The following is a 20,539-nucleotide window of genomic DNA, read 5'->3' as shown; positions in this document are numbered from 1 at the left end:
AGCAGCTGCTTCCAATTAGAATAAAAACCATATTCCCACACCAAAAAAAAAGATAAGAATTATGGAACAAAAATTGTTTGAAAAAGGTCCAAAACTTTTAAAGTGGATTAAATTTTGGAAAAAATCATGGAGCAATAACTACCCTCCCCTGGAAAAATCGCGAGTACTCCAATGCATGCATGTATGGAGTACTCGCTATGGACCAACCGAATACTCTAAAATTATCCACAATTCATACAAACAATATGGTCCAATTAACGGTAATTCTATACGACAACATGACACTGCTAATACGCGTCCAAAGATATCGAAAGAGGTGTCAAACGACATGTCTTGACACCAGTATTAATAATCCGAAACCGGAAAAAAATTTAACTCGTTCAAAAGATATTAACGAAAAACCGAAAAATGACCCGCGGATCCCTCCGAAGCCGGGGGTGGTATCTATAGTATTTTTGCGCAGAACACCTTTCTGCGTTGGCGGCCTTCGGCCGCGCTTATAATAAATTACCCAGGGTGGGTCCAACACCGGTTTGGAGACCAAAACTATATCCGCGCAAAATACTTATGTTCACAATTTGTTTGTGGGTAGGACAACATTACAGCAACCACATGAAAATCGCCAACTTCAAATGCAAATATCTCGGGATATAGATAATTGTTGTCGAGATTAATACGCGTCTTTTGACACCTCTCTCGATATTTTTGGACGCGTATTAGCAGTGTCGTGCTGTCGTATAGAATTACCCAATTAACATTGCGATGTCCTAAGACTAGACCATATACTTCAGCTCCGCATTACATCAAAGTAATCCAGAGAGTACCCACAGTCCAATAAACATAGTGTACCCTGCAAAAATCGTTGGATCATGTGGTCCACTGGAGTACTTACCATTATACTCCACTGTAATGCAGCAATGGACCAACTGATGTTTCTACACGAACATATTGTAAGCCGATCATTGCTCGTTTTTAACGATTGTAATCACTACACGATGTTTATTGGACTGTGGGTACTCCATGGATTACTCTGATCTAATGCGGAGCTGGAGTATATGGTCCGGTCCTAGGACATCGCAATGTTAATTGGACCATATTTTTTGTATGACTGTGGTTGATTTTGGAGCACTCGCGAGTACTCCATAGCGAGTACTCCATACATGCATGCATGGGGTACTCGCGATGTTTGCAGGGTAGTGATTACAATCGTTAAAACGAGCAATGATCGGCGTACAACATGATCGTGTAGAAACATGAGTTGGTCCATTGCTGCATTACAGTGGAGTATAATGGTAAGTACTCCAGTGGACCACATGATCCAACGATTTTTGCAGGGAACTGTCCTCCATAGCAAATAGGCAGTTAAGTGTAAAAAGTGAGATCAGAGAAATATGTTGTACAAATTTTATGTCTGTTTTAACTAAAAAATTTGTTTTATTTGGTACACAACAAAAATTTATGAATATTGAACTAATGAATGACTTCATAGAGAGCCATCATGACGTGATTCTGGTACATCAATCCTTTCGGAGCATGAAATAAGACGTTATGCCTTGTGAATCTAAATACTGCTTTTATGGGATTTACTGCTTTTTTTCATAGAATAGCTTTTGCTTTGAAATTTTATTACAACGGTTTTTTAATGTTAAAATATAAAATTTCGATGTACAACCAAATTTCAGATGGTAAAAGCAGTAATATTTATTTTTTACTGCTTTCTAGCCTTGGAAAATTCATTTGCTGCCTTTTTGGTAGGAAGATTTTAAATATTCGGGGTATAAAACAAATTCTTAATCATGGTTTATTATTAAATTTGAATTTTTAACTATTAATTTTTAAGCTAATGAGAAAATTGAAGTCGCGGAAATGTATTGGCATCAAAATTCCTAAAAAGCAGAAAGTGAATTTTACTGCTGTAAAGACCGAACACCTTTAACTTTTGTGTCGTTTTTGTGCTAATGGTCGAGCCACAACGACCATATTAATATATAGATGCGTTCAACGCAATCTTATAGCTCCATCACATAAGCAGTTTTCATATAGATGAGTTTAACACAAGAAAAAAACGCTTATCCTTAATTAGATAATGTTTAGGGGACCCATCTAGCGGCAACTAGCTACAGAACATGTTGTACCGAAAAGCGGAGACACACACCTCTGGTGGTAATAGTGTATAACCTATATTTTAATCGGTTGGGGTGAATAGTAGACACACACCATTTGTAGAGGTAATACATAGTGGTGAAACATAGACACATATTTCAGTTGCATCTGGGTATAATACGTATTGAAATTTAGGAGTACTAATTTTCTGCGGAGCAATTTCAGAAGAGTAGATAAAGTTTAACGCTTAGCACTCCATATAAAGTTTAAGCGTAAACGTATATAGATGTAAAAAAAAACACAGGTATTCTCACTGTGCACGAAAAATACTTGCTAACATAGTTTTCCCCCTATTCATTTGTTGTTTTAGGTTTTCAATTGTGAAAAGTGTTAGAAAAGTACCAACGGGTGGAAAATTAGTTTCACTTGTGTTTAATGTGCTTTCCGACAGTTCTTTACAATACAAAATGTTGGTAATGAATACGATTTTTTTCTTTTCCTTAAAATTTGACGATAGTTATTTCTTTTGGTACTTTGCTTAACTCTCCGTTCAGAGAACAAAGTTTCTATTACTCAACTGCGCCCATCGCGTAGGTTGGGCAGGCTTTGATGGGTATTAATCCGTTGGGTTTGTTATTATTACACTACTTATTTATTCCAGTATGCAGTGAACATGAGGCAACGGGCAATCAACCATAAATATATGAAGTCGATGGTAATGGGAAGGTTGATGCCGTCGCTCAGCAGAAATAAAAAAGGCAATAACGAAGTAGGCATACAGTTAGTAGCAGTGAACGAAAGCATTCGAAACTTCTACTTAACCAGGGAGCAAAGTAAGTGAAAAACACTACTGCATTTACAAAGTGGAGGGAAACCTGGCCATAATATAAAGAAAATATAACTAGGGCCCATAATGGAAACTGTCGACATAACAACCAGTGAGATTAGGCATGCTAGTTCACTTGTGGAAAGTTTGGTGGGTTTATGGAAAAAATAGCAAGTGAATTTCTTTAAAATTATTAACAACTGTGACTGGTTGTATGCTTCAAGATTTATTTGCTCAATAAATACATTTCTCTGAAGCTAAGATATCAAAATCCAGACTTTTCTAAATGCCTACTTGTCTTATAACGAATGTAAAGAAGCCCTTCCCAAATATCTAGCGTGCAAAAATTCTGTAAAATTAAAAAAAAGTTTCACAACTTTTGTGAGGCAATGTTTCCGAAAAAGGTTTGTCTTTAATACTTCCAGAGTTCCCCTACAGAGGTCACATATACGGTCATCAAAAAGCGACTCGGAATCAAATAGCGCACTCGATAAAAATAGAACAGAAGAAATATAGTTTCAGTAATGTCTTGGGAATTAGTTTTACCAAATTTTACTCATACGCCATGGCGCCTGTGAAGAACAGTGAGGTATAAAGGTGCACTCGCTTAATGCATGTGCCAATAAGTAACACTCTTTGTTACGGATAATTACAGAGAAAATTTCACTTTACATATGTACGTAGAATATATTTTCAAAAGCAAAATATGAATGTACATAGATCAGTCTTTCATAATTATAACCCAATTATAAAAAAAAAAGAAATTCTTCGCGGCGGCCGAATGTTGCAATATACATATGTATACACGATTTTGATTTAACATACGTTACGTACATTTGTATGCATATACCTGTATGTACACACTTTGACAAATAAAACAAAACACAAGTAAGGAAGGTTAAGTTCGGGTGTAACCGAACATTACATACTCAGTTGAGAGCTATGGTGACAACATAAGGGAAAATAACCATGTAGAAAAATGAACCGAGGGAAACCCTGGAATGTGTTTGTATGACATGCGTATCAAATGAAAGGCATTAAAGAGTATTTTATGAGGGAGTGGGCCATAGTTCTATAGGTGGACGCCATTTAGGGATATAGCCATAAAGGTGGAGCAGGGTTGACTCTAGAATGCGTTTGTACGATATGGGTATCAAATGAAAGGTATTAATGAGTATTTTAAAAGGGCGTGGACCTAAGTTCTATAGATGGACGCCTTTTCGAGATATCGCCGTAAAGATGGACCAGGGGTGACTCTAGAATGCGTTTGTACGATATGGGTATCAAATGAAAGGTGTTAATGAGCATTTTAAAAGGGAGTAATCCTTAGTTCCATAGGTGGACGCCGTTTCGAGATATCGCCATAAAGGTGGACCAGGGGTGACCCTAGAATTTGTTTGCACAATATGGGCATCAAACGAAAGGTGTTAATGAGTATTTTAAAAGGGAGTGGGCCATAGTTCTATAGGTGGACGCCGTTTCGAGATATCGCCATAAAGGTGGGCCAGGGGTGACTCTAGAATTCGTTTGTGCAATATGGGTATCAAACTAAAGGAGTTAATGAGTATTTTAAGAGGGAGTGGGCCTTAGTTCTATAGGTGGACGCATTTTCGAGGTATCGCAATAAAGGTGGACCAGGGGTGACTCTAGACTTTGTTTGTACGATATGGGTATCAAATGAAAGGTGTTAATGAGTATTTTTAAAAGGGAGTGGGCCTTCGTTTTATAGGTGTTCGCCTTTTCGAGATATCGCCATAAAGGTGGACCAGGGGTGACTTTAGAATTTGTTTGTATGATATGGGTATCAAATGAAAGGTGTTAATGATTATTTTAAAAGGGCGTGGGGCTTAGTTCTATAGGTGGACCCCTTTTCGAGATATCGCCATAAAGGTGGACCAGGGGTGACTCTAGAATTCGTTTGTGCAATATGGGTATCAAACGAAAGGAGTTAATGAGTATTTTAAGAGGGAGTGGGCCTTAGTTCTATAGGTAAACTATAACATAAAGATGGGCCAGGTGTGACTCTAGAATGTGTTTGTACGATATGGGTATCAAATGAAAGGTGTTAATGAGTATTTTAAGAGGGAGTGGGCCTTTCTGGACCAGGGGTGACTCTAGACTTTGTTTGTACGATATGTGTATCAAATGAAAGGTGTTAATGAGTATTTTTAAAAGGGAGTGAGCCTTCGTTCTATAGGTGTTCGCCTTTTCGAAATATCGCCATAAAGGTGGACCAGGGGTGACTCTAGAATGAGTTTGTACGATATGGGTATCAAATTAAAGGTATTAATGAGAGTTTTAAAAGGGAGTGGTGGTAGTTGTATATGTGAAGGCGTTTTCCAGATATCGCCCAAAATGTGGACCAGGGTGACCCAGAACATCATCTGTTGGATACCGCTAATTTATTTATATATGTAATACCTGCCAAGATTTTAAGGATTTTTTATTTCGCCCTGCAGAACTTTTTCATTTTCTTCTACTTAATATGGTAGGTGTCACAACCATTTTATAAAGTTTTTTCTAAAGTTATATTTCGCGTCAATAAAACAATCCAATTACCTTACCATGTTTCATCCCTTTTCCGTATTTGGTATAGAATTATGACATTTTTTCATTTTTCGTAATTTTCGATATCGAAAAAGTGGGCGTGGTCATAGTCGGATTTCGTTCATTTTTCATGCCAAGATAAAGTGAGTTCAGATAAGTACGTGAACTGAGTTTAGTAAAGATACATCGATTTTTTCTCAAGTTATCGTGTTAACGGCCATGCGGAAGGACAGACGGACGACTGTGTATAAACACTGGGCGTGGCATCAACCGATTTCGCCCATTTTCACAGAAAACAGTTAGCGCCATAAAATCTATGCCCCTACCAAATTTCAAAAGGATTGGTTAATTTTTGTTCGATTTATGGCGTTAAAAGTATCCTAGACAAATTAAATGAAAAAGGGCGGAGCCACGCCCATTTTTAAATTTTCTTTTATTTTTGTATTTTGTTGCACTATATCATTACTGGAGTTGAATCTTGACATAATTTACTTATATACTGTAAAGATATCAAATTTTTTGTTAAAATTTTACTTTAAAAAAAAAATTTATTTAAAAGTGGGCGTGGTCCTTCTCCGATTTTGCTAATTTTTATTAAGCGTACATATAGTAATAAGAGTAACGTTCCTGCCAAATTTCATCATGATATCTTCAACGACTGCCAAATTACAGCTTGCAAAACTTTTAAATTACCTTCTTTTAAAAGTGGGCGGTGCCACGCCCATTGTCCAAAATTTTACTAATTTTCTATTGGGCGTCATAAGTTCAACTCATATACCAAGTTTCGTCGCTTTATCGGTCTTTTGTAATGAATTATCGCACTTTTTCGGTTTTTCGAAATTTTCGATATCGAAAAAGTGGGCGTGGTTATAGTCCGATATCGTTCATTTTAAATAGCGATCTGAGATGAGTGCTCAGGAACCTACATACCAAATTTCATCAAGATACCTCAAAATTTACTCAAGTTATCGTGTTAACGGACGGACGGACGGACGGACGGACGGACATGGCTCAATCAAATTTTTTTTCGATCCTGATTATTTTGATATATGGAAGTCTATATCTATCTCGATTCCTTTATATATGTACAACCAACCGTTATCCAATCAAACTTAATATACTCTGTGAGCTCTGCTCAACTGAGTATAAAAAAACTATTTAAGTTAAACAAAATAGTATTGGTAATAATGTAGCCTGTGGTGTTCATTGCATTTATCGTATTTTGTGTGTGTGTACACAACGATAATCGTCTACGTTGGGAGTCCAACAGATGTTTTTCGTATTTACACACAAGTTACCCTTTCTCCTCTTTTTTTAAGAGAGAATTCAAAACTTGTAAAAAATTATTTCAACAAAAACACGCAAAAACAGACAATTCACCAACTGTCAAGGAGGATGTGTTTGTATTCAGCTGGTGGGTGGGTGGGTATAACGGTGTTCTGCTTAACATGAATGACATCCAAGAACTAACAATGAGCAAATGTGCCGCTATTTTCATATTTTGTTTTCTATTTTAATCATACTACATTAGTATTTGGGTTGTTTTTTGTTTCATGGCCGTCGACCTAATTGAAAGATAGCGATTTTCATTGCATTCAGTCGGTGAGTGGCTTCGTTCGCGTTTATTTTACAAAATTTAGACGTTGGCCCCTGGCAGTGCGTTTAATTGCCGTAAACGGGACATACCGTTTATTTTGAATATGCCCAGAATGACTAGACTGGGCTGTGTGCTGTTTTTTTGTTTAAAATTGGTGCTAAATCCAGGATTTCAATGAGTATTGTAAACTTATTTGTGATATGTGTGCAATAAAACATTCACTAAAAAATTTACATACATTTGTATGTATGTATGTCTATGTATATATGTATGTATGGATGAAAAGAGTGGATTTAGAAGTGCATGAAAAATTGGCTGTGAGCTGTGAGACAAAAATGTTTTTAAAAAAATTATAAGCAAGCTATTCCTACGGAGAAACCAATAATCTAGTCCACATCTGGCTTGGTAATTCGTTTGTTTAAATAAGTTTTCTTTTTATTGTCGAATATCAAGTTATTAAAACAAAATGCAAGAAAAAATCTACCAGCATCAACCTAAAGAACTAGTGATCGAGGTTGTGAATCAGGCTGTTCCCGTCAATTTAATTAAATTAATACTCAAAAATTATCAAATTTCAAATAGCTTTCACAAGAATTTATATGACACTATCAGACCCAGCAAACGTGGTTCTTTCCTAACTTTGGTCGAGCTGCATAACTTTAAGATGTGTTTACCTCTTACTCTCCCTCCCCTTTTCTTTATTCTTTCATTCACTCCTCTCTCAGCGTTTCTTCCTCCCTCTCCGTCTTTTCTCTCTAGCTCCCTCTCCTCCTCCACTGCCCCATCTATCCCTATCTCTCTATCTTCCTCTAATACTATCTCCTTCTCCTTCACTCGTTTTTCTTCTTTCTAGTTCTTTTTATTCTTCTCCATCTCTTATTCCCAGTCCCAGTCTCAAGGGTATGAAAAATAGATGTTGGCCGATTTTCTGACCTACTTAATACGCTCACAAGAGAATCGATCGAGTCGTTTCGAAGGAGTACAACCACAAACACTGTGATACGAGAATTGTATATATAACATATGCGATATACATATACATATGTATGTATGTATATAAAAAATATTCAATATAATTTGCATGAAGACCTTAAAGTGCCATTTCGGCTTTGCACATTCAATGTGACTTATGATAAGAGCTTTAGATCGTAGTATTCCTGTATATACACACATATGCATTCCCATTTAACTTAAAATTTTTCTAATACTACGTGGCAAAGTTGCCAGCTCTTGATTAAGTTAGATCCCAGAAATCTTTTAATATCCGGCAAGGGAACGGAGTTATTTTATAAGATAAGTCATGGTACCTAGTTGGGGGTTTTCCGTTTGGTACCACATTCAGTCTATGTGAGGTCTTTACTGACCGGCCAGTTCAACCTAACCTAACGTTTCAACTAAACCCAAACTCCGTGGTTGCCTGTTTCGTATGACTGCTAAAGTATTTCTAAACAACGAAGTGATTTTTTAGCCACTTTCTTTCTCACGGCGACCGCCGTGGTGTGATGGTAGTGTGCTCCGCCTACTACATCGAAGATCCTGCATTCACGCCACGGGCAAAGCAACATCAAACTTTTAGAAATGAATTTTTTTAATTAAAAGAAAACTTTTCTAAGCGGGGTCGCCCCTTTGACAAGCACTCCGAGTGTATTTGTGCCATGAAAAGATCTCGTTCGGAGTCGTCAGAAAACAAGTAGGTCCGTCCCACCCATCTGTAGGGAAAATTAAAATGAGCACGGCACATACTGGAAGAGAAGCTCGGCCTAAAATCTCTTCGGGGGTTTTCGCGCCTTACATTTATTTTTTTATTCTTCTCTCTCAGTGCTGTCTAGAGTCCGGCACCTTCAATCTGGCATAACATACGTTTTTTGCTAAGGAAACACAAAAAATAAACTAAATTTATTATTGAATGGAGACAGGCATGGCCGCCTTGATGTGCGCACTTAACGAACCCGCAAGTATGTACCCGCCCAACGGGACTAAAAGAACAATGATAAGACGAAGAATGCAGCGGAAGATAGAAAACGTACGGCGCTACCTGAGGGGCAAGCTGCGCGAACACGGAGGTGAGGTGCTGGTTACTATTAGTCTGCTTAATCAATACAATCAACCTTCTAGATAATTAGAGAGAAGGACCAATAAACGAAGATGCGCCCAAACAAATCAATAGCCTTAAATTAAGCTGGGGATGGCAAGTATTCATGAGCGGTTGTTGTTTTATAAGCCCAGCTTTGCACAGTGGAAAGCAGAATGAGCCCAACGGCATTGGCCATGAAAGCACAAAAAATCGAAATTACAAATAACGGAAATAATACAAAAAGAAAAAAAAAACAAAACACTGACTCAACCTTCGTTGGCGTTTATTTTAAATAAGTATGGCGACTTCAACATAAATTCCTATTTTGTTTTGTCAGCCCCATGTTACAAGTATAGCACAAAAAAAAAAATATTTCGTACAATATTGGGCGACTTGTGGTTGAATGCAAAACAAGTATAGCACAAAAAAAAAAATATTTCGTACAATCTTGGGCGACTTGGGGTTGAATGCGAAACAATGGAGCTGAGTTGACAGGTCAAAAGAGATAAACCGGATCAAATATTTATAGCATACATTTAGGCAACATGTATGAACTTCGAGTTGTGATTTCTTCTTGTACTAAACGCAAGTATTACGTGTGAAAAAAATTAATAAATAAGAAAACTAAATAAGCAAATATCGATTATACACAAGAGCATGAATTTTCTGCAACGATTTGTGTTTGTGTAAAGGCCGGTAACAAAAATAAAAGCAAACGCAATACATAAGGTTTCAGTGTACATGAGACCCACTTGAAAAAATCGAAGTTATCACAAGCAATCATACATACATATCTATGTATATATACATATCGTTATGAATGATTAGTGGTGTGGTGTTTAGTTTCTAAAAATAAGAAATGAGGATGATTAAATTGTGAAAAAAAAAAAACAAATAATAAATTTTAATCCTTAAGAAAAAATGCATCAAAAACATTTTCAGTCATCTGCAAACAAAATAGACCGTGGCACCCATGGTTCAACTAAATGGTTGGTTCATCTCTACAGCATAAAAATACCTTTGTTCAGATTGTCAAAATCCGCGTGTTGGTCTTAGGCGAATGAAATGGAGAGAACACATTAAACTTTGCAATTGTGTTGTTGTGTTGTGTAAAAATTAGGCGCTAAGTTAGATGGATTTACTTGGAAAATAACTTAAAGTGACGTGAAACTATTTTTTAATAAAAAATTTACCACCCATCACGGCAGTAAATAATTGTCAATGTGTTGGTTCATTTGCATTTGCCATCTCCTTTTGACAATCCCTATGCCAGTGAAATGAAAAAAATTAAATCAGCTGATGAGATGAGCCAACCATATAATGAGCCATGGTGGCGCCATAGTGTTAAATAAAAATAAGACATACAATTTTTAAGTACTTCCTTTATATAAATGTACCAATTACTTGTTTCCTTCCAAGTGAACTCTCTAAATATATCGATCCTTTTCCCATCGAGAAAACTTTTTATCCTAAAAATTACAACGAAAAAAGCCCGAAGCTATGTTCAAAGATTCAGGTTTTGGGTTATCGGGAAGTTCCTCAAAACTCGAAAGCAAATCTCCATGTTCGGACATTTTTCAGAATTTTCACGATCCTTTTTTGTTTTTGTATCTTTTGTTCAATTGTTTTGTCAAAGTTAAATTAGGTGTGCGATTTCTTGCCTGAGTGTTTTTAAAATAAGGGGAAAAGCGTCAAAGCTAATATCGTAGCGAAACAAATAGTTTGGACACATGTATTTTAATTTCCGAATCAACAATTTCGTATAGGATTTCAACCCATTCGTCCCAACACGCAAAGTCGCTTTAACTTTTTTTTTAGTTTGGCATAAAATGCCAATTTATACGTAAATAACATTTTACATAAAAGCTTTGGCAGAGGTCTTGAGATGCTTACATAAATTACGAATGTCTGCCGAAGTACTCGGAATTCGGGATGTAGTTTTTATGGACTTCTATATAACGACGTTACCGAGCACGAGGAATACGTTTATCACTCGCAGCGTATAGTCTCTGATGACATTCAAAAGATTCCAGTGAACATGTGGTACGATGAAACCATCTATTTGTCAGCATACTTCCTGTCGTCTAAGATAGGAACATGTCATTCGCATCTTGGCAGCTGCGTCATTGTTGACAAAAGTAAATCCGAAACTTCGTCTTCTTGGGAGACAACGGTAACACCGGAATCAATGTCAGCCCTATACCCCCATTTACTGAGAAGGAAGCTTGGAAGTAAACTCCTCTTCCGACGAACAAAAATCAAAATCTATAAGCCATCACGGGGCAGATATTGCTCGGAATCATTAGCGGTGTCGAAAGGCCCTTGGTGCTTTCGAGAAAAAAGTTACCGGAAAGTTCTATTGTTCTTCCCTGGATACCAAAGGTGTGACTCGCTGACAAAATTCAATGGTGAGCTGTGCAAACGTGAGGCAGATATGGACATAAAACAGAAGAAGAGAAAATGGAAAGATCGACAGAAAAAAGGAGAGAAAAGCCCCGCCGGGTTTTTTAGTGTGACTTTCAACTACAGTTAAAGTTGACAGGAGTTTACCATTTTAACTTTTGTCCGTTTGCATACAATTTTACTGCTAAAAGTGGCAGGGTTAAACTGTACTCAACTTCAACTATAGTTTAAACTCACACTAAAAAACCGGGGCTCGTATCGCGTTATACGATCCCGTATCGAAAAGAAATTTCACTCAAATGATATATGTATATAAATCTGCCAAGCTTTTCATAAAAACAATAACATATTATGAATCTTATAAGCACCTACATCCTACCCGTAGATAAGCCACGGAGGTTGACGATTTTCTCGAATATACTCTTTCCACATAAAAAATTGGATACAATTGATGTATAATCACAAAAGCGACAGCAATACACATCATTTATCCGTAATGTAAACTGGTAATTTGAGTAGTTCTCATTCAAAGTTAATTTTTAATTTTCATGGAAAATGCATTATTCTAATATGTCCACAAATTTGTACATACATTTTCAGAAAATAGCTATAAATTAAATCTGAAATTCAACAACTACAACCTGAGAAGAAGAGCTCGTTTTCCAACATTAATTTCATCATTGTACTGCAGATCTCGTTTGAAATCAGTTAACATGGATTGGAGTTGGGCCATTGCAGGTGTTAACGATGGATTGCCTCGTACAACGGGTCCTGACTGCGTTAACTATATGACAAATCGTCGCCGGTGGATCGAATCAATATTATTAAGCTTAATATTCATCTATTTGATATACTGGGCAGCGAAACGTCTGGATCCGGTCATAGTTCCACCCCCCAAAGAAATCAATAAGCCACATTCTGCAATCAGACTTATATTAATGTTATCAATGACATTTATATTCGGTATTGAAATGGGTTTTAAATTTGCTAATCAAAATATGATATACGTCCTTAATCCATGTCATATTCAAACTTTAGTGCAGGTATGTACATTAACTTAGCTATATTTCTGAGGAAACTTTCTAAGAAAGCGCATTACTTGTTTACAGATTTATCTGTTGGCAGCGAAGCCTAGTAAATTTACTATAGCATTATTTAGAATACAAATGAACAATTTAAACGGACCCTTTTTGGCATTCCTCTTTCCGGAAGTAGAATGCCGTACACTTCATTTTGAGCAAGCAGCGTATTGGATTCAACATGCGCTATTATATATAATTCCGGTATATATACTGAATACTGGTTAGTATAAGACTACGTTATAAATATGTTTGCTCTTAAAAAGTAAGTTTAAAAATTAGAAATGCCTCATAATAGGAACTGTTTCCAGTTACTTTAAGGCCCTAACCTAACCAATTTAGAGGCTGAACTGATTGGGTCATACGACCTCTCACATAGACTGAAAGTGCCCATATTGTTCGTTTGACGACGATAATCCCATTTAAGTATGAAGACATTAGAAATAAAACGAAAAGTAACTCTTGCCAATAAGTGCTATTTTCGACTGAATAGGCAATTGAACGAACAAAATTGATGCTCTACAAGTCGCTCATAATACCTGTCCTCATGCATGCCTCGAAGTCAAGGATAGTGACGAGAGAAAATGAGATGGCTCTTATAGCTTTTAAGAGAAAGGTTCACCGGAAGATGTATGGTCCTGCCCGTGATGCCGACGGTGAGTTTCGGTGGAGGTCAGTTATGGGATGAAACTGCTCTTGAAGTTTTCAAGAGAAAGGCTCTTCGGAAGACTTGCGGTTCTATCCGTGATGACGACGATCAGTATCAAGGAAGATATAATGATGAGTTGCATGAGCTCTACGCATACATGAAGACATTCCAGCCAATAAAAGGTCAAAGGTTTCATTCATGTTATGTCAATGGACGAAGACGCTCCGGCCAAGAAAGTATTTCAAATGACACCGCAGTTTGGAAGCAGAGGAGGGGGTCAGTAGAAAGAAAAGCTCTTGGGTGCTTTTTATAATAATCAATCAAATTTTACGACTAATAACCTTTAAATAATTTAATAGGGATAAAGTGATCCTATCGAATGTGACCTTATCCAACACTCCCTGTCGACATTTACAATGGGAGGAAGCAAGCGAAACAACTTGACAAAACGTTCTATGCACACCTAGCTTTATGCATTACCTACTTAAATATTTTGAAAAATATATTTCCCCAACTAAAGCTCCTTGGTCACTTTTTTTTATTCGTTGGAAGTTTTGCAAATTCATCCTGTCTTTTAAGTGCTGCTGCATCGTGATTGACTAACCTTTGCCGATTCTTAAAATCGAAATTTTTACCGTAGTTATCAAGTAATTCGCTAACTTCGTTTTAACATCACTTGTTAAGTATCGCTTCATTTTGAGAAAAATTAGTGGTAGCGGCGGCCACCGTGGTGTGATGGTAGCGTGCTCCGCCTACCCCACCGAATGCCCTGGGTTCAAACCCCGGGCAAAGCAACATCAAACATTTTAGAAATAAGGTTTTTCAATTAGAAGAAAATTTTTCTAAGCGGGGTCGCCCCTCGGCAGTGTTTGGCAAGCGCTCCGGGTGTATTTCTGCCATGAAAAGCTCTCAGTGAAAACTCATCTGCCTTGCAGATGCCGTTCGGAGTCGGCATAAAATCATGTGGGTCCCGTCCGGCCAATTTGTAGGGAAAATCAAGAGGAGCACGACGCAAATTGGAAGAGAAGCTCGGCCTTAGATCTCTTCGGAGGTTATCGAGCCTTACATTTATTTTTTTTTTAGTGGTAATGAAATGTCAAAATTAAGGAAAACGTCAAAGAGGGTTTGAAAAAAAGAAGTAATCATTTTTTCGCGCCCAAAACTATATGTGCAGTATTTTTATATTATTTGAAAATTTATACTGCCTTTTTTATATATTATTACTATGGCGTCCACCATCAATGCAGCACTCCCGTAGTAGAACAGAAACACGTAACTCTTACCTTCGCGCTTTTGTCATGCTATAGATTTTCGGAGCCCCGAGGAAAAATCTATTAGGGGCTTTAACCCGTTTTTTTCTATCTCATTTCCAAGTACATTAAACTCAAACCAAAATAAAACAACATTGCATTATTTGCAGTTGTGTTCCGCGACAAATTCTATGCCACAAACTCAAATGCCATTTAAAAAAAAAAATCCAAATTAAACTTCAAAATAATAATAATAGTAAGTTTGCTTAAACTTTAGTCAAATTTAAACTCCAGTTAAACTACAGGGCAGTTTTTCAGTCCCAGTTTAAGAACGCCTTTGGGGTAAGCTTTTTTATATGGCAACAGTGTTTTTTAAACGTTTGACTTGGCAGGCTGGCTGGTTGGTTGGTTGGCTGGTTGGCTGGCTGGCACGAATTTTGTAATTGAAATTTAAGTAACTTCCCGATAAGCTACAAGCTTGAAACTTGGAATATAGTTCAGAACCCGATGATAATGCAATAAGAAGAAAAAAATAGCCGCTAAGTGGGTCAGGGATCGAGATATTCAAAAAAATCTTATTTGTGGTCCTATTTGGCTCATATTTGGAACACATAATACATATAAGAATGGAAAGCGACCTATGATGTCCGATTTGGCTCATATTTGGAAAAAATATTACATACAGTCCGGTAGAAGTGATATCAAAATATTTTGGAGTTGGAGGAGGGACAAGCATACGTGGCGCAAAGTCGAGTAAAGTCTTTGGAAGGATTATGTATTGAGGACTTAGATTGTAACAAATTGTCAGGCAAGAGTCCTTGTAATAATGAGTCACTAAATTTTAGTAGTTAGAATGAGAAATAATCGGCAATTAAATAAAGACTAAAAACTTGAAAATAAAATAATTGAAAAAATTTTTTAGTTAAACGGTTTTATTGAAAACAATACTTACATGAAGTAATAATAATAATAAAAGCTAAAAATAATTAGGTAGGTCCTAGGTACTAGTCATCACACTCCTCATCAATCTAGGGCGTTGATCAGACAATTAAATAAGAAATAAAAGCATTGGACGCGTAAAATTTCTATTGATAGTCATATATAAGACCAACTGAACCTTAATAAGGTTATGCTACTCCTCATATTTTAAGAAATTTGACGCGCCCAACGCTTTTATTTAATTGTCTGATCAACGCCCTAGATTGATGAGGAGTGTGATGACTAGTACCTAGGATCTACCTAATTATTTTCAGCTTTTATTATTATTATTACTTCATGTAAGTATTGTTTTCAATAAAACCGTTTAACTAAACAAATTTTTTAGTTATTTTTTTATTATATAGATAATTAGTAGATACGGCAACAGCTGGATTTTGTTTTCCCAGCTAACATGGAAAAAATATATATATGCCTAGACCTTGAGTTAATATCCAACATCATTATCTTATTATTAAACCTCCTGATAGTTCTCAAGTTTATCTCCAACATCATTCTCGAATCACTATCCAACCTATGAGAAGTTTTGCTCTAATGGTACTTAAGCCCAAATGCTTGTTGGGTATTTTCGACGTCATTGCGAAGGAATGCAAATAACTGATGGGTTAACTAGAGTTTAATCTGCCAGATCGGCGGATTAAGCTCAGCTTAAGCTTCGGTTTAAGTAGCCTGGAAAACTGCAGAATGAGTTTAAGCGTAGTTTAACTGACAAACTGTTTTTCTCGCCTTACCTATTCATATACAAAATTTCGCGAAAGAAATGTCTCACGGTTAAAAAAGTTAGTGAATCGCGATACTGGTAATGATCAAACCGAGCTTTATGTTGTTATTAAAGTCGTACCACACGAACTATTCCTTGTGCCTTCTAACTTGTTGCTGGATTTTATATTATGAAAGTTTTATTTTTAATTTAATATAATAATATATATATAATAAAATAAAATAAATAAAATTAAACAAAACGACATCAGCCGACATCCCGGGGGTGATATAGCAGTTTATACCATTTTTCTTAGATAGTCCTACCGTTATCTCAGTTTTCATTAGTACTGTGCGTGGGCCTGACAACTTGATACATGTTTCTTAAAACAATCTTGACATATACAGACATTAATGCAAGAGTTTCTTTAATTGTATTCTTCACTCCTTTACAGGGGCTTATCAAATCGAGGATATATCCGACTACAATTGGGTTACAATAGGCGTAGCAATAATGTTACTCTATCATTTTGCATTTTTGAGCCCTATATCTATGGTAAGTGCAAGGCAAAAGGTCGTCCCTAGTTTCAACAAAACTTCGTATTAATATAAATAAAAGCTAATCTCTACTTGTTTCCACTCACTCCTACAACAACAATTTGTTTTCAGTACGCTGGCGTTAATCTCAGTCATATGTTATGCGCTGCGGTTGCCGACCCATTTCAAGGACAAAATTATCGAATAGCAGCTACGATACATGAAACAATTTTGTGTCCCATACTCAACAAAGGGACGGCATTTTTATTTAGTCAAGCTTCAGCGAAAAACCGTAAATCAAACTTACAATTACCAATCAACAGTCGCAACAGTAGCGATAGGCGTGCCTCGGTGAACGATAATGCATTGTCTGCTCAACTTCAGTATGCCCGCGAACATTTAAGCAAATCAGTTCCAACGACACCCCCCAGCCTATCGCCAATATCTAAAAATTCACCGATAAGTGAAATTTCATCAGCTGCCGAAATGGCAGCAGCAGTGGCGGCTGGTAGTGGTCCCGTAACTGTAATGAGACAGTTAAAACGTAATTCCATTAGCATAATAACTTACGATAATACTAAAAATAAAATAATCGATAATTCAACTAGCAAAAATGCTGAATACAAAATGCCAGCAACAAAAATTGACTAGTATAGAAGAAAAATGTGTGATAATAACGGTTATTATTGTGGAGTCTTTTATTAGTTTCCGTTTAGATTTTTTCGTAATTCTCTGTTTACACAGAAATAGTTTTGTTGCTTATTATCAGCATTTTTTCTCTTTTGGAGTTGCATATTCTATTTTCCGTTTGGAAGAAATCAAAAGGAGACGGGAGTTGCATATGATCCATCAAGCAGGAAAGACGTGGACATAAGCGTCGAGCCTGCAAAGATCACCAAAAGAAATTCAAAAACAGGAATGCTCATTACACATGAAAAAGAGAATTACTTTAATTTTCACCATTTCCTACCAACTTTAGGGTAGAATTTGAAACTATTTTCAAGAGAGTGCAGTTTATGTTGTCTATTCTGATACATCTTTATAGTAAAACATAATTCCAATGGAATTTGAATTTGCATTTACTTCGAAGCATAATAATAATGACAATCTAAAACACTTAATGAAATATAAAGCGTTTAATGTTTCTAGAGGCTTTGAAGTAAAAATAAAAGGTTGTAACTTTCATTGCTTATATATTTTTGTCTATGAATATGTCTCCGCAAAAAGCTAGAAATATCAAGACGGTAGATACCTTCTTCAAGTACCGAGTATACACTCGGATACAATTTATATAGATAACTTTCAAATATATCTAGTTGTGTTAAGGCATGAGGACTTAAAAATTTTACCTTTTCAGCGATTATTACATTTTTGAAAAATTAAGAATAATTGTACATTGAAAGAAAAAAGTACCTACTTAAATTCAATTACAAACCATAAACTACTTGTACCAAATATACTCTATTCTGTCTCCAATTTTCTGTACATACAAAATGTTACTTGTTTACCTATTCGTATGAATAAAAATTGTAAAAATTTTACTTTAAAGAAGTATCGGTTTTGTTGTTATTTAAATATTACTTTCTTAATTACGTTGCTTTTATCCTATTTGGCGCAGGGCCGTTCTACACGATATAAACGGAAAGCACAAACTTTAAAATTAAAACAATGTAAGTGAAAGTACTTACATGCTTACATACATATATCAAAAAAAAATTATCTTGCGGCTTGAGATGTGTTAAGTTTACTGTATGATTTTTTAACAACATGCCAAATCCTTCAATTTACTGGAACCGCCGGGATTCCCCGGCCCCGGGGTTTCTCAGGGGGCCCGCGATTTAGAGGTACTAAGACATTTTTTTTTTTAATTCAGGAGAGTCTTTAGTTGTTCCATGTGCAAATTTTAAGCCGAATTTCAAAAGCAACGAATATTGATAATGATTTTTTGCCTGGGCCGGAGGAGACAATAAAAACATCAAACAAAAATGTGCTTCTCAGGGGGCCCGCGATTTAGAAGTACTAAGACATTTTTTTTAATTCAGGAGAGTATTTAGGTGTTCCATGTGCAAATTTTAAGCCGAAGTCAACGAAATAATTCGTCGAGGTCATCAAAATTGTCCTCATCCTCCGAAAGCAACAAATTTTACAATTCAAGAACGGTTTTTGGTTTTCGTGAATTATAGTCAAAAAACTGGTCAGAAATCGCTGATCTAATTTGCCATACTTGATTGAAGATTGTCGTGCCCAAGGGTACGATAACGGCGTCAATATGAAAGGAGCTTACAACGGAGCACTACGTCACATTCTCGACAAAAACTCGAATGCTGATTACTCGCCTTGTGCAACCCAGTCTCAATTTATGTGGTGTTGATGCTGCAGAATGTTGTACGGCTGCAATTACTTTCTTCGGAGTTGTACAAAAATGTTTTACTATTTTCAGCAGCACTCCACAACGATGGTACATCCCCAAAAAAATGTACCGAGCTCTCTTCATAGTCTTTCAGCCAAAAGCTAAATTTGACTGCGCAAGCATACGGCGATGTTACCGGCATTCTCAAGTACATCAATAAGTTCGAATGTATCTTGCTGTCCTCAATTTGATTCAAAATACTGACTACCATTAATGAAAAAAAGCGGTCCTCCAAGCTAGAGACGCGACCATAGATGTTGAGGTCCGACATCTAGATGCCTTATTACCTTATTTGAAGTTGATCAGGAACCAATGGGAAACAATTTTAAACGAATGCAAAACAGTTGCTATTCAATTGAACATCTCGCCAAAGTTTCCAGACATTCGAAAGAGAAAACCCAAAAGACGTTCTAAACATAATTTAAATAAGATGATTACGGATGATTCAGAGTCTGATTTTAAAAACAATACATTCCTGGTGATCGCGGATTCGGTAATCACTGGCATTACTGAACGATTTGCAGCTATGAGAAATTTGAGCGAGGCGTTTTCCTTTTTGTGGCAATTTGAAGGCATGGATGAAACTACGGTTCGGGCGAGCGCAGCAAAATTTGTCCAAAAAACAAATCGGACATTTCTCAAAGCTTAGAATGCGAATAATTCACTTGAAACACATTTACGAAGCAAATTTTGATAAAGGCCTGTCACCATTGGAATTGCTAAATGCCATCTACACATGTTCAAAATCTGTACACAACTCTCCCAAACATTTGTGTTGCTTTACGTATCTTTTACACTATACCCGTCACTGTAGTCCTTTTTACCAACTATATTTATTCAGTGTTGCGCCATCTGGTGCAAATCACTGATAATGTTGGATTTGGTAAAAAGGAATAGAAGTAGCAAATTTGCCAGTCAAACAAATCACCGCTGTATAGCTAAATGGTTAGCGCAGCATGCCTAAAGCGTACTGATGATGAAGGCTTAGCACCCTTCGAAATGGATCTATCTGCGCAGCTATGGCAGGTTGTCTGAAAATTTTCTACTTACTATTCCAAAAACAAAATACAATTTTTAAATTTAGAAAAATTAAAAAATAACAATGATTATCATTAGAAAAAAATTATTGTTCTGGCCTTGAGCTCGATTCGAACCTTGAATGATTTATCAATAGGCCGATAAAAACAGAAACAATTGTTAATAAACCATGAGCACTTGGGAATGTCAAACAAAGTAATTGACAATAAACAAAAATCCAGCATTATCAGTGATTTGCACCAGATGGCGCAACACTGAATAAATATAGTTGGTAAAAGGGAATAGAAGTAGCAAATTTTCCAGTCAAACAAACCACCGCTGTATAGCTAAA

General features: G+C 36.4%; 1 protein-coding gene across 17 annotated transcripts; it reads left to right on the top strand.

The window, feature by feature from the left end:
• The first annotated feature begins 2,814 nt into the window (after positions 1-2,814).
• LOC137243107 (transmembrane protein 164) lies at positions 2,815-18,314 on the top strand. 17 transcript variants are annotated; one of them, XM_067770340.1, is made up of 8 exons: positions 7,088-7,227; positions 8,893-9,136; positions 9,189-9,843; positions 11,936-12,056; positions 12,151-12,593; positions 12,660-12,852; positions 16,679-16,779; positions 16,893-18,314. In XM_067770340.1, the coding sequence occupies exons 5-8, from the start codon at positions 12,264-12,266 to the stop codon at positions 17,409-17,411; spliced, it is 1,143 nt and encodes a 380-aa protein (XP_067626441.1). In that variant the 5' UTR covers positions 7,088-7,227; positions 8,893-9,136; positions 9,189-9,843; positions 11,936-12,056; positions 12,151-12,263; the 3' UTR covers positions 17,412-18,314. The 17 variants fall into 17 exon arrangements, with proteins under 17 accessions (XP_067626450.1, XP_067626451.1, XP_067626441.1 ...); XM_067770339.1 differs by lacking the exon at positions 7,088-7,227 and adding an exon at positions 7,333-7,478; XM_067770337.1 differs by lacking the exon at positions 7,088-7,227 and having other exon boundaries at positions 9,197-9,843.
• The last annotated feature ends 2,225 nt before the right edge of the window (positions 18,315-20,539 follow it).

The sequence above is a fragment of the Eurosta solidaginis genome, chromosome 3 (genome assembly GCF_040869045.1).
Source record: "Eurosta solidaginis isolate ZX-2024a chromosome 3, ASM4086904v1, whole genome shotgun sequence".
In the NCBI taxonomy this organism is placed as follows: Eukaryota; Metazoa; Arthropoda; class Insecta; order Diptera; family Tephritidae; genus Eurosta; species Eurosta solidaginis.
The sequence above is the reverse complement of the archived record's forward strand: the minus strand, read 5'-3'. Positions and strand labels throughout refer to the sequence as shown.